Here is a 14,985-nt window from a genome sequence, read left to right as displayed (position 1 = left end):
TTTCAGACCTAGTCTCATAGACCTTTGTTTTCAAAATTATTGCAATTTGCTAAGAAACCAAGTGATACCGGCTATTCAAGATATTGCTGTAGAAGCTTTCCACAACGTTTGGTTTCAGCAGGTTGGGGCAGGGGCCCCAGCTCATTTTTCTCTACAAGCTCGAAATATTCTAAACGATGTTTTCACTGATCGATGGATTGGTAGAAAGGGCACAATAGAATGGCCACCGAGATCACCAGATCTGACCCCATTAGACATCTTTTACTGGGGATATTTGAAAATAAACGCGAAAATTGGCGAGGTCTTCTTCGTAAATCACCGGAACAAAGCTCCGCGTTAAAACAACGTATCTAGACAAGTGTCCGGATCTTATCTTTTCCTTTCAGACAATTCCACTTCGCTATCATTGATATATAATGACTTATATCTAACCTTATGAAACAGGACGGAAGTGTGTCGTTATTACTGTGTACAATATTAAAACATTTTTTTAAATAATGTCGCAAATCAATGCATTTCCCGAATATCTGCGCAACAGCTATTAAGATTGCCCAGCCAAAATCGCAAACAACTATACGCGGAGGCTCGTTTACAGCAGAAATTATCTTTTGTAAAAAATATGCAATATGCATCGCCTTGTGATCTGCCGACACCATTTGAAAAACGGGAATACTTCCGTCGTTATTTACATACATGCACTGATCTAAAAAGATAAGCGGTTCGTCATGGGAATTTCGTTTTATGATACCCCCAGTTGCGTCTAATGTCATGAAACCTGTTGGGCTTTTCTTTCTTCTGCTCTTATATAATACTTGTTGTTCGGAACTCCAATATATGCAAAAAAATTGCAACAATCCAATACTGCGTATATATCCACTATATTTACCATGTTTTGCCATTTGCAAAATATTTAGTGTAGAATTTGTATATAAAAATCGGTATCGCTTCATTAAGGTTTCTTCTTTAGCTTTTCGCAACACAGCAGCACTGGACTATTATGGACGGCTCAATATCGCCAACATCCTTAAGACGTTTAGCTTCTTGTCTGTGAAATGTTACGGCTTCTAATTTTTTATCTATTATCGCGTTACTAATAATTTGACGACGTTTACCTCTTAATTGCCGCTTCTTTTTATAAGAATGTTTGTTTTCTATTACGTTGTGAGCTGTAAATTGTAATTTAACGTCAGCATTATGACGCGGCCGGTGAATAATTTTACCTTTTATAGTGGCATCGCACTCCTTGCAACTGCCACGAATATCGATGTAATAATTCGCGGAACGAGATTCGTGAATGTCATGCTTTTTAAAAACTACTGTGCAACTGAATTTTTGTTGTTGCCACAGTTTTTCACTGATTATATCCGTCCAACCACTTTGAAGCGCGTACTTGTAACGTCTTCCATATAATTTTTGAACCGACATAATTATTTTCCACTGCTCACCCGATATTATTATATCAAATTTTTTTGAAACAGCATTAATAGAAGTATTTCTACTAACCTCACTACAAGATGACATGTTATAAGAAGTGTCCTTACTATTTAGCTCTATATTGAAAGTTTTCACAATTTTATTCCTAAACCCATTTGTATTCTCATTAATTATTACATATATATGTTTTGGTGTTAGGTTCATATCTAATTCTTTCAGTTTTTCAGAAATTACACGATATATTGTTGCTGATGGTGGATAAGGTTTGCCATTATCTTGTATTGTCCTTAAGTCTGATCGTAATAAGATTTCCAATAACTTCTCTTTATCGTACATCTTGAAACTTAATATAGGGAGGAGCGCTGTGAATGGCACTGCACACAAAAATGACACTATATTTCCTTGTTTTACAAACACATACATTCACATGTATGTGTATATCTATCTGAATAATCTATAAACTATCGTTTTTCACAAATTTCATATACCTATTGTGTGAATCGTATACTTACATCTTAATAATTTCGTAGTAATTAAATCTGCCCTTTCAAATGAATAACACTACTGCTGTTTCTAAAATGTTATTTTCATCCAAAGCGAATCGGCAAAACACTGCTAAATCTTCTTACGACGAAGGCAACTTACTCGTCCGACGTCCAAAAACCAAATGACGAAGGAAAATAATGCGCGCTGAACACAATAAAATGACGAGTCCATTGTGTCGCGGCACATCCCTTGATCGCGAGACCAAAATTACAGTAGCACAATTATTAAACTAAACACAAATTGCAATGTAGGACACTTAATAATATATTTATTTCAAAACGCTCCAAGTTGTCGACTAACTACTGTATGTCCCTGTGGATATTTACGAAGAAGACAAAGTATAGAATTAAATATTAATATAGACATATTATTGTATAAGGGTTTGTAATATATGCAAGATGCAATTGATGACGGATTAGCAAACGGACTAACAACGTCAAAATGTAGAAAATGTTTGGCCAACACCAGAGAAAATATCGAATATGGCCCGCATGTGTTCATTGATACTTCGACATTTACTGACAATAGATACGTTAAAATAGTATCAATGGTCGAACACAATCTTGCAGCAATAGCAAAACACATAAAATTAAACTCGCATTAAACATATATTTTAACTGGTGTTGTACATTATATAAGAACATCAGATGGCAACGTTAATAACGGACATTACGTAGCGTATGCGCGATGTGGACCATATTGGTACGAGTATGACGACACGGAAAAAAAGAGGGGCATTGCCACGGAAAAGAAAAAAATTACGCCCCATTTAATATTTTATGTTAACGCAGAACCATAGTCGCAGAAATAGAAAAAATTGTATGTTCCGACAGCTTTAATATTTCTGTTCATCAATTATTTATCGATATTTCTTTTTATACAACTGCTTTGTAAAATCTATTGCCAAATATATCCCTTAACGATAAATATGTATGTATAGATAACTCAAACTACTGCATTCCAATATTTTCCTACACTTCTGCTTACCACCTTCCTTTGGAATATAGCTTTCCATTTGCAAGATGCGTGCTCTGGACAAAAACTGCCAACTTCCGATCCAATCTACTTGTGTGTCGGAACACTCGCTGAAACTCGGTTGAAATGGATAGAACAAACTAGAATAGTCGTCAAATGTGCCGGAAGTCGTCGACACGATGCATTTTCATAGTGTCGCTGGCGCTAAATTTTAAAATTCATAGAAAAATATTTGTACGTCAGAACACTCTCGGAAACCGATTGAAATGGATAGAACTCGAGCAGAACAAACTATAATAGTCGTCAAACGTGCCGGAAGTCGTCGGCAAGATGCATTTTCGTAGGGTGTCGTGCTGGCGCTAAATTTCAAAATTCATAAAAAAATACTTGCACGTCGGAACACTCTCTGAAACCGATTGAAATGGATAGAACTCGAGTAGAACAAACTAGAACAGTCGTCAAATGTGCCGTAAGTCGTCGGCATGATGTATTTTCGTAGAGTGTCGTGCTGGTGCTAAATTTCAAAATTCATAAAAAAATACTTGCACGTCGGAACACTCTCGGAAACCGATTGAAATGGATAGAACTCGAGCAAAACAAACTAGAACAGTTGTCAAATGTGCCGGAAGTCGTCGGCACGATGCATTTTCGTAGAGTGTCGTGCTGGCGCTAAATTTCAAAATTCATAAAAAAATACTTGCACGTCGGAACACTCTCGGAAACCGATTGAAATGGATAGAACTCGAGCAGAACAAACTAGAACAGTCGTCAAACGTGCCGGAAGTCGTCGGCAAGATGCATTTTCATAGAGTGTCGTGCTGGCACGACAATGCTTCAAAAATGTTATGTTGTTATTTGTTGCAATTTTGCTGAATACTGAAATTCGGAATTACTATGTATCTAGTCTAGAATTAACGGGACCTCTTGTCAGAACGCCTATTACATAAAGCCTCCTGGAACTTTAGAGAGAACTGTGTCGTGCTGGAACGGAAGTTAGCACATTTTTTCAATTTCGATTTTTTGGTATTACAAATGCGGGACTTTTTTTTCTTTTTATCAGGAACTATAGAACTATGAAGAGTGCTACTGGAACTAGTATTGTTTTCTTTTTTTTATTAAAACGTCGTGCTAACTTCATAGACACCGTGAAGCCTGACCTTTCTTCTGTTGTCGCTGTGGGCCCTCGCAAAATCTCAATGTTCAAATGATCATAACTCTGCAAAAAAAAATCGTAGAGACCTCGGCGACTTCGCGTTGTTTTCGTCTCGGATAGCCCTTTCGAACGAGCCGTCACTCATGCCAACATACCATTTGAGAGTTTTCGGCTCCCCCCTCCCCCCTTACCTCCGGCCCCCGGGGGTGCGAAGCTGGATGTTTTTGTGGTTAAATAATAAACCTTGTGATCCCATTGAATCCTTATAAATTTCAATCCTATATTTCAAACCGTTCAAAAATTACTTAGGTGGCCCCCAACTTTTGGTAGACACTGTATAAATTCATATTTTATTAATATCTGTATTTTATTGAATGTCATATTTTTGTTTAAGTCAATATTTTATTGAATATAAATTCATATTTTATTAATATCTGTATTTTATTGAATGTCATATTTTCGTTTAAGCCAATATTTTATTAGATATAACATTTTGAATGTCGAATATGATATTAGGTGTACAAATGAATAATCCAATTTTTTCAGCTACATTCAAGATTTATTTTAAAAGAAAGTAAATTAAATTGTTCAATCAAAGTATTCGCCGTTGCTTTCTATAACTTTAAGCCATCTTTCAGGCAGTTGATGAATTCCATTTCGGAAAAATGTTACAACTTGGGACACGATAAAGTCGTCAAGCCATTTTCGGATCTCATCCACTGATTGGAAGTGCATATCGGACAAAGCGTTGCATCGACCGGAACAAGTAATAATCGGATGGAGCAATGTCTGGTGAATACGCCGGGTGCTGCAAGATGTCCCAGCCAAGACTCATTATGGTGTCTTTTGTATTGGAAGCAATGTGTGGCCTGGCGTTGTCATGCAACAATTTCACTAGACGTTTTTCTTTGCCAGTATACGGGCGTTTTCGTTCCAATTCTTAACTGAAGCAGATTAATTGATGTTGGTAGCAGTCCGCAGTAACTGTTTCACCCGGTTCCAACAACTCATAATAAAGCACGCCCTTGATATCCCATAAAATGCAAAGAAGAACCTTCTTTCCGAAGTGATTGGGTTTTGCGACCGACTTTGATGATTCGCCGGTATTTACCCATGACTTTTTGCGTTTCGGATTGTCATAGAGTATCCATTTCTCATCGCCCGTAACGATTTTCCACAAGAAAGACTTTCGACGCTGCTTATTGAGAAGAGAAAGACATGCTGCCACTCGTTGATTTTTGTTAGTTTCAGTGAGTTCATGCGGAACCCATTTTCCTTGTTTCTGGATCTTTCCCATCTCATGTAGGTATTTGGAAATCATTTGCTGCGTTACTCCCAACTGTTCTGCAAGCTCTTTTTATGTTTGTTCCGAATTCTCAGCGAGCAGTTGTTCCAAATCATCATTATCGCACTTCAGAGGGCCTCCAGGGCGTTGTTTGTCGATTAGTTTGAAATTACCGCTTTTACCAACCGTTTAAACCAACATGCGCACACATCGTACGATACAGCACCTCCGCCGAGAAAGGAACAAATCGATTCGCACGCTCTTGCAGCATTTTTTCCTTGTTGGAATTCATAAAGAATGCAGTGTCGGATATGCACCTTATCTGTGGCCATTTTCGACTGTACTGAACTGAATACTTTTGAAGGTTATGTTGAGCCTTTCGCCAAACTATATGTTCTTTTTAATAGCTATATGTCAACATTGCATAATCACAAAAGAGCGGGAAAATCTATTCAATTTAAAATTGATTTCATAACTGCTTAAAATAATTTGGATTATTCATTTGTACACCTAATATAATGTACAAATTTTTATTTTTACTTTGGCGCGACTTTTTGATATCAACTTTTTTTAGAAGAAATTGATTTGAACAGATTTTTGTACTATATGACTTGCGATGTTATTTTCATCGAAATACGCGACGCAAGAAATCCACCGGTAGCGAGAGCCGTGAGCCCGATCCGACCAAATCCACGAATTCGCCAAACTTTTCCAAATTTTGGGCGCTAGGTTAGGAAACGGCCGTACCTCCCGTAATCATTCCGCCAAAATCTATAACCGTCGGATCGCGACTCCCGATTCCGCCCCGTCTAGCTCCCGATCTTTTAAGTCGGAAATGGGCTGAGTCGCGAAGAATTCTGCTACGTGGTAGGAACAACTCGATCAGCTGCTTGTTTGAACAATTAACTATATTCTCTACTGTACAAAGTTCGATGTGTCATCGGATTCTCCGTCCGACGGATTTCGCTAATAATCCCAATCGCAAAAGGATCTCCACCGCACCAACCGTTCGGACAGCCACAAAAGTTCTCGACGGAACTCGTACACCGTCGGCTCACGTACACGCCGTGTACACACGTGTGACCGGCTCATGCCGGTAACGTGCATCGCCGCACGTCCTTTTACGCATCGCGAGATTAAGCACTTCGAATCTATGTCGTTCGCCGTCGAGCCCGGGCCACGGGTCTCCCTCGCCAAAATTCACCAAAGCTACGGGGACCGGGATGCGGCCCCTCGCCAAAGAGCCTCGGCAAGCCCCATGTAAAAAATGCCCGTTTTCGATATCTCGATTTTTGGAACTTTTTTTATGCCAAATAGTTACTTATAATGACCCAAAAATCCCTGAAAAATTTCAAGATGAGCATATGACCCGTTTAAGAAATATAGGGGGTCAAAGTTGACCATATCCAATTAAAAAATATAGCAGCTTCACATTTATACTCCAATAATAATGTCCAAAAAATTCAGCCGAAATGATTTTTTTAAGATTTTTGGCTGCTGATTATGAATCTGAAGTCAGATTTTCAAGTCAGAATTCAAAATGGCGGATCTAATATGGCGGACGAATTTTTCTTAAATTCATCAGATACACTTGAAACTCGTTACTCGGGGGTTTTTGGGGTCGCTGATTACGAATCTAACGGTTAACTAACTTTTAACCAACACTAAATCTTCTTTGTCATTACATTAAACCTACTTTAACCCTACATAGAATCTATTTTGTCCTACAATTGATCTATTTTTCCTCACATTGGACCTACATTCTACCTAGGAGCGGTGAGCGTCGGACGGACTGAGTCTCGTTTTAAAGAGTTCGGCCTAGAGTTACGAAACCCTGAAAACAAAAGACAATCAGCAGATCATCATTTCATTAACATTCCATTCCATCCTACATCTTATTTGTATCGTACGCTTGTGAATGTAATAAAATAAAAGTTTCAGTTTCGAAAATCTGGAAATATTGTTGTTTGAAAAATATTATTAATGATAAATGGTGAGATTTTTTTTGTACTCTTTGTTTTTTCATGCTAATAACTTAAATCTATGCTTTTTTGTTGTTTAAAAAGTTTTTATATGCGCTACTGCAAAAAGTTCGATTTTCTAGCAAAAATGCCTTTCGTTAAATGCGTTAGCTGTGATAAGTAAAAAAGAAGTAAAGATGACAAGTTTTTTCCTGTTAACAATATTCAAGACCCATTAACAGTTATTAATAATATGAGACAATTGGGCAACTCAAAAAAACGTAAACTAAGTGAAATAAGTGATATTTCATCAGATGCTAAACTCTGCAGAGATTGCTATGTATTATGGAAAAGTTCAAATCTTTCAACTGATCTTAATGAACTAGATTTATCGATTTACCGAAAAGGTCTTAGTTCTCACAATCGATGCACGTATTCATCTTTACTTCTTTTTTGCTTATCACAGCTAACGCAACGAAAGGCATTTTTGCTAGAAAATCGAACTTTTTGCAGTAGCGCATATAAAAACTTTTTAAACAACAAAAAAGCATAGATTTGTCATTAGCATGAAAAAACAAGGAGTACAAAAAAAATCTTACCATTTATCATTAATAATATTTTTCAAACAACAATATTTCCAGATTTTCGAAACTGAAACTTTTATTTTATTACATTCGCAAGCGTACGATACAAATAAGATGTAGGATGGAATGGAATGTTAATGAAATGATGATCTGCTGATCGTCTTTTGTTTTCAGGGTTTCGTAACTCTAGGCCGAACTCTTTAAAACAAGACTCAGTCCGCTCGACGCTCACCGCTCCTAGGTAGAATGTAGGTCCAATGTGAGGAAAAATATGTCAATTGTAAGACAAAATAGATTCTATGTAGGGTCAAAGTAGGTTTAATGTAGTGACAAACAAGATTTAGTGTTGGTTAAAAGTTAGTTAACCGTTAGATTCGTAATCAGCGACCCCAAAAACCCCCGAGTAACGAGTTTCAAGTGTATCTGATGAATTTAAGAAAAATTCGTCCGCCATATTAGATCCGCCATTTTGAATTCTGACTTGAAAATCTGACTTCAGATTCGTAATCAGCAGCCAAGAATCTTAAAAAAATCATTTCGGCTGAATTTTTTGGACATTATTATTGGAGTATAAATGTGAAGCTGCTATATTTTTTAATTGGATATGGTCAACTTTGACCCCCTATATTTCTTAAACGGGTCATATGTTCATCTTGAAATTTTTCAGGGATTTTTGGGTCATCATAAGTAACTATTTGACATAAAAAAAGTTCCAAAAATCGAGGTACCGAAAACGCGCATTTTTTGCATGGGGCTTGCCGAGGCTCTTTTTTTTGTAGTTCAAATATGCAATGACTATTCTAAATTAACTATTCTAAATAAACTATTCTAAATAACTACTCTAAATAAATATTCTAAAAGTGTGGGAATAATTGGTTTTATTTTATTTATTTAAAAAATTCTTAAAAATTATGCATTTTCCGGGCTCGTAAACCAGAATCTCCCCTTAAAAGAATGGCAACATCAAAATTGGTTTGCTAAATTTTGTTCTTGTGATTTTTCACTCAAAGATGAACAACGCTTCAGTCGTCCAGGTGAAGTTGATGACAACCAAATCAAAGCAATAATCGATGCGGATTGTCATAGCACAACATATGAAATTGCAGAGAAGCTCGATGTATTACATTGTGACGTGGCGATTTTGGGGTCGCCCGTCACAAGAGGCGGAGGACCTCCGAGGGTCCCCGGGCTGTCGCGCTCGGCCGCGATCATGACACGAGCTGCGTAATTTTTCGGAAGAATCGCGGATATGTTTTGGTTGGCGAGCGATCTCGTACCAACGGGTGCGAGATTGCTGTTCTTTTTTTTCCGGTGATACTCCCGCGTCCCTATGACTTGTGTGCCCTTCGCCGTGGGTAGCCTCCGACCAGCAGGAGCAGCGGACGAGGGAGAAGAGACCGAGGAGGAAGGAGAGAGATATCGAGAAGCTGCCGCGAGCACTAAGGGATCGCTCAGGTGATATCATTGGCTCGCTTATAATTTTGGTTTCGAACAATTGTGCCGTTAAGATCGCACCGCTGTCAATGTATTTTTGTCTATTATCGTAGGCACGAAAACAAACCGGGACACGACACCTGCTAACGAGGAACCTGGATCACGCGGAAGAGGCCCGTCGACAAAAGAGAAAATAAAGAGCCGCCTCTCGATGTCGCGTGATCCCGGAAGGAAAAAAAATTGAAGCAACAGGAGCAACGCCGCTCGAGATCGGAGGAAAAGATCTCACTTCTGGCGAAGACGCGAACAGAGAGCGAACGCACGAGAGTGTTGTCGAAAAAGATCTCGCAAGCTTAGGGGAGCTATCGCATTTTTGTTTGGTGTCGTGGGGCGTGCAGTGCATCGTGCGCGTGCGGATCCCGGAGAGAGGTAGCGAGAGCGAGCGAGGCGGGCCAGAGAGAGAGAGAGAGAGAGAGAGAGAGAGAGAGAGAGAGAGAGAGAGAGAGAGAGAGAGAGAGAGAGAGAGAGAGAGAGAGAGAGAGAGAGAGAGGAGAGGGAGAGAGAGAGAGAGAGAGGAGAGGAGAGGAGAGGGAGAGGGAGAGAGGAGAGGGAGAGAGGAGAGAGGGAGAGGAGAGAGAGAGAGAGAGAGAGAGGAGAGAGGAGAGGAGAGAGAGGGAGAGGGAGAGAGAAGAGGGAGAGGAGAGAGAGGAGAAGAGGGGGAGAGAGGGGGAGAGGGGGGAGGGGGAGAGGGGGCGAGAGTAGGAGAGAGGGGGAGAGAGGGAGAGAGAGGGAGAGAGAGAGAGAGGGAGAGAGAGAGAGGGAGAGAGAGAGAGGGAGAGAGAGAGATATCGAGCGAACGAATCAGACCAGTGGAGGAGCGTGACGCAACCGAAGAAGGCTGCCGCGAGGGCAGGCGTGCGAGAGTGTAAGAATATCCGTCTGTAGTAGCCTTTGTCTGCGTGAACCGCTTGCGCGGCGGGACCGATCGGCTGTCGGACTTTGGTTGAAAATTTGTGTTGAGGATTGGTGTCCGAAGCCGTTTGGCGGTTCTCTCGCGGAACGCGGGGAACAGGGCGTCTTTCTTTCGTACGCGAGTGTTAGCAGCTATCGGAAGCACGAGTTATGCGTAGCGAGGACATATCGAGTCGATATCGCCTCTCCGTCAGGAGTCAATCGGACAATTTTTTGTACGTGGCCCACGAGTCACCGCGTATACCGAAAAGCTATTGTGGAGTAGCGATCCCGGCGGGACTCAGGTATCGCCGGGAAAGGAATACCGAATTGAAATATATATCGTTTCTGTCAAACCGCTTGAGTCCGTATTATTTCCAATTCCCACCCCCGACTCCGACTATAATCCTAGGAGCTACCGGTCTCCCAGACGATCGAGTCGTCTCGCAGCCGCTACCGCTATCGTTAGTGTTGGAGGGCACGATCATCGTGCCTGGCGCCCAACCAACTTTGGTGGAGGAAACTTTTTGGCGACGAGGCGGAGGGCGACGGACAGATCGTCGCAAATTTTTGCCCGCTTCCTGCACGATAGGAGCGGTCGCAACATACATGCATTGAAAAGCGTTTAAAACAACTTGGCTACGTAAAAAACTCGATTTATAAGTTCCTCATAAACTTAAAGAAATTCACTTAATGCATTGCCATTTGCTTATGAAACGTAACGAAAATGATCCATTTTTGAAACGTTGATAACTGGCGATAAAAAATGGGTTGTTTACAACAATGTCAATCGAAAAAGATCGTGGAGCAAGCAAGACGAACCAGCGGAAACAACATTCAAAGCTGATATTCATCAAAAGAAAGTTATGTTATCAGTTTGGTGGGATTACAAAGGAATTGTCTACTTTGAAATTTTACCACGCAACTAAACGATCAATTTAGATGTATATATACAACAACTAACTAAACTGAACAATGCAATTCAAGAAAAGTGACCAGAATTGGCAAATCGAAAAGGTATTGTGTTCCACCATGACAATGCAAGGCCACACACATCTTTGATCACTCGGCAAAAATTATTGGAGCTTAGTTGGGATGTGTTGTCACATCCACCATATAATCCTAACCTTGCACCATCAGATTATTATTTATTTCGTTCCTTGCAAAACTTCTTGAATGGTAAAAATTTCAATAATAATGATAATGTCAAATCGCACTTGTTCAGTTTTGTTGCCGATAAAAACCAGAAGTTATGAATTATGATGCTGCCTGAAAGATGGCAAAAAGTCATTGATAAACATGGACAATACATTACTCCATAAAGTTATTTTGTTGCATGAAAAAATTGTCTTTTATTTTCTTAAAAAGAATCCGCATTTACTTAGTTACCAAACCAATATTACTGATTAATTGCATGTTCTTGCTGACACAATACAGGGTGTGTTGCAGCAATTTGCATAACATCAGGTTGCTTGTTTTACATGCTGCTACAATGTTTCTTATATGAGGGTGCACCTTTATGTATTTATGGTATAATATTTAATTCTCGAATTCAGTCTCTATGCAGACAATGTGCCAATTGTATATCTGGGAAGCAATAATCAGTGAATATCTCGAAAATGGCGCTGTATCCACTGTGTGAAGTGGCATCTGTAAATCAAATGATATCGCGATCTTATATCCTCCTTCAAACCAAACAATTTTTGTCTGAAATGTTTATCTATATCTCTTATAATTTTTTCGAGATATACGAGTGGATAAATAAAAATGAGTCACCCTATATATATCGAGTGAAATAGGTGGCTATGTATAGTGTTACGAATATACAGGGTGTCTTAAAAATACCGGAATCCCCGGATAACTTTGCAGGATCAAGTTTTCATGGAAAACTTTAAATACAAAAGTTGTAGAAAATCGAGTAACGGACTTGATGATGACCTTGAATTTGACCTTGGCCATAATCTTCAAGGTAAAAGTGGTACTAGACTTTCCTGCTTTATTTAGTCTCAAGAATATATTGTTACAATCGCGCCCTGATTTTTATTAACATACTAACTTTTGGAAATTTCAAAATCATCAAATTAACAAAAATCAGGGCACTATTGTAACAATATATTCTTGAGACTAAATAAAGCAAAAAAGTCTAGTACCACTTTTTCTTCCAACAAATTGTTAGCGAGATATCGTAAGTTAAATATTAAAAAAATTATCAAGTTTTCTTCAAATATCTCAAAAAATATTAAGCAAATAAAACAATGTTTTAGACAAAAGTTGTTCAAATTAATTGGTAGAAGAAAACAGTGTAATAAAAAATAAGGTTTCCCATTTAAAAAACGTAAGTTGACTTCCAAATAACCTTGAAGGTCATAGCCAAGGTCAAATTCATGGTCAGGTCAAACCATGAAAGAAGGAGGGCATAGGTGGCGACGGGACGCTGTGCGTGCGGGATCTGCATCTTATTTTCGTTCCGAAGAGAAAAAATATTGAGAGCGCGGTAGTCGCTAGACCGGGTCGAACCCGGGTCTTTCGCTTGCCGGGCGACTGCTTTAAACCACTGAGCTACTTGATGCTCCGCATCAAGTCTGTTACTCGATTTTCTATAACTTTTGTATTTAAAGTTTTTTATGAAAACTTGATCCTGCAAAGTTATTCGGGGGTTCCGGTATTTTTAAGACACCCTGTGTAGAAATATTCCTGTCTATTCTTCGAAAAGTCAGCATGCTGGAAAATAGTATTATATAATAAAATAGTATTATATATAGTTGGAATCGACATAAAATACCCTTTTATTTAGTAGATACAACATTTTTAGATTATAAAAGAATTAATCAGTGGTGGAGGTATATTTAAAATTTTAATAATTTTAATGTTTAAAAAAATGGAAACACCTATAAATATTATATTATATTATATTTATTATATTATATTTATTAATTATATCATATTATATTATATTCTTCAAACCATTAAATTTTTGTTTAGGAAGTTTTTCTATCTTTTAAAAGTATAAAAAGATTCATATTCCTAATTTTGGTTTAGATTACAACGTATTTCAAGTTCATTAAAATTGGAGAAGGATATTTCCATATATTTCCTTGTTAGAGAAAACTTTTTATATCAATGATATTGATAATTATATAAATAAATAAAATTATATCTTACGCACACTTAATGGATACAATGCAGGATTGAAGATTAAAGATTAGAGAGGCGAAAATATTAATATCTGATTTCCAAATTAATAAATCGTTAATTGATCCTGATAAATAATTTATATAAACCAACCAATTGGTAAACCATGAACTTTCGAATGAGTCAGTGAGTACGTTAGTAAGCTAATAAACAAATAAGTTAATAAGTAAATAAGCAAATAAGTTATCGTTTTTATTCGCTATTGTCTTTTATAGATAAAAAACCCCGCGAGTTCTCACTATCTTTTTTAAAGGAAAAGAGATGTTTTACATGATATGAATATAGTATACTTTAGCAAAAAACCGCTCTACATCTTCATACATGTAGATAATTCTTTTAATATTATATTTTCTCTAATATTTAACCAACTACATCATATTTTCTCTGATATTCAACCAACTATTTAATCGAATGATAGCTTACCTTGTATGAGGATCCAAAGTGTACGCAGCGTAATCTCTATTCAAGTTTTCCGGTGTCGTCTGTCCTAATAATCTGTAAATTGACTCGCGTTCTGCAATTACTTCTAATGGTGATAATGACATGCCCCAGCTCTTGATTGCCCAGCCAGCATCCAAAGAACTTAAAAATCCTCTTGCGCATCCAGAACCAGTCGGCCAAAACGGCTATAATTTATTTTAAATTTAATTTTTCATTAAAACAAAAACCAAATTGGAATTTAATATATTAAAGTTTTAATATTTAATATTTTGCCGTATTTGAATAAGAATTATAATTATGAAGAAATATTTTTTATAGTCTATCAGACGATAAATAAATCGCTCGTATACAAGTAAATCATATTAGTACAAATTTAATGCAGTTTTCGAACAGTTACTAGACAATTACATTAACTTTTATCTAGTAACTATAAAAACACAAAATATTTGGGATCCCAATCAAGATGTAACATTTTTCCTAAAATTACTGTACACGAAAAATGTGCAAAATGAACCTATGTATAGAACGAGGACAATAAGTGGACAGAAATTACCCGATTAAATAACAATTAAACTTACAACATATAAAATATAGTACTATAGTATCGTATTATAGTATAAAATATAGTACTGGGTAAAATAAAGTACGCACCTCGAATATTTTCATGTTTGCGTGAATAATTTAGCAGTCTTGACAGAAAAGCAATGTATTTGGACAAAAAGGAAGTTTCATAATCCACTTTTAAATTTGAATTGAAAAAATTCCAAAAATATTAAAAATCCTCCAATAGCCAAATCTGTCACTTTTATGGTGTTATTTTCCGTATCTGTTACATTTTTTCAATATTCAGCTAACAAGGGAACATAGGGAATTCGGAAATTCAAAAAATTCCAAAACCTTATGTGAAAATATTGGGTGAGTGCAAAAGTTCGTGCGGAGTTTCAATAGATGGAGTTATAAGCGTCGTAAAGTGTTGTCATTAATACTTCCATCTACATATTATATAACGTTGGAAAGGTGACGTCTTCA

General features: G+C 37.6%; 1 protein-coding gene across 2 annotated transcripts in view; it reads right to left on the bottom strand.

The window, feature by feature from the left end:
• Positions 1–14,985, bottom strand: part of LOC105181424 (Molecule interacting with CasL) — a 288,317-nt gene that overhangs the window by 103,441 nt on the left and 169,891 nt on the right. For both annotated transcript variants that reach the window (XM_025307902.1, XM_025307903.1), the window contains one exon: positions 13,939–14,141. In XM_025307902.1, coding sequence (XP_025163687.1) covers positions 13,939–14,141 — 203 coding nt within the window. The remainder of the gene's footprint in view (positions 1–13,938; positions 14,142–14,985) is intronic.

Source organism: Harpegnathos saltator, unplaced genomic scaffold, assembly GCF_003227715.2.
Source record: "Harpegnathos saltator strain DR-91 unplaced genomic scaffold, Hsal_v8.6 scaffold130, whole genome shotgun sequence".
Taxonomy (NCBI): domain Eukaryota; kingdom Metazoa; phylum Arthropoda; class Insecta; order Hymenoptera; family Formicidae; genus Harpegnathos; species Harpegnathos saltator.
This window is presented reverse-complemented; position numbering and strand designations above follow the sequence as displayed.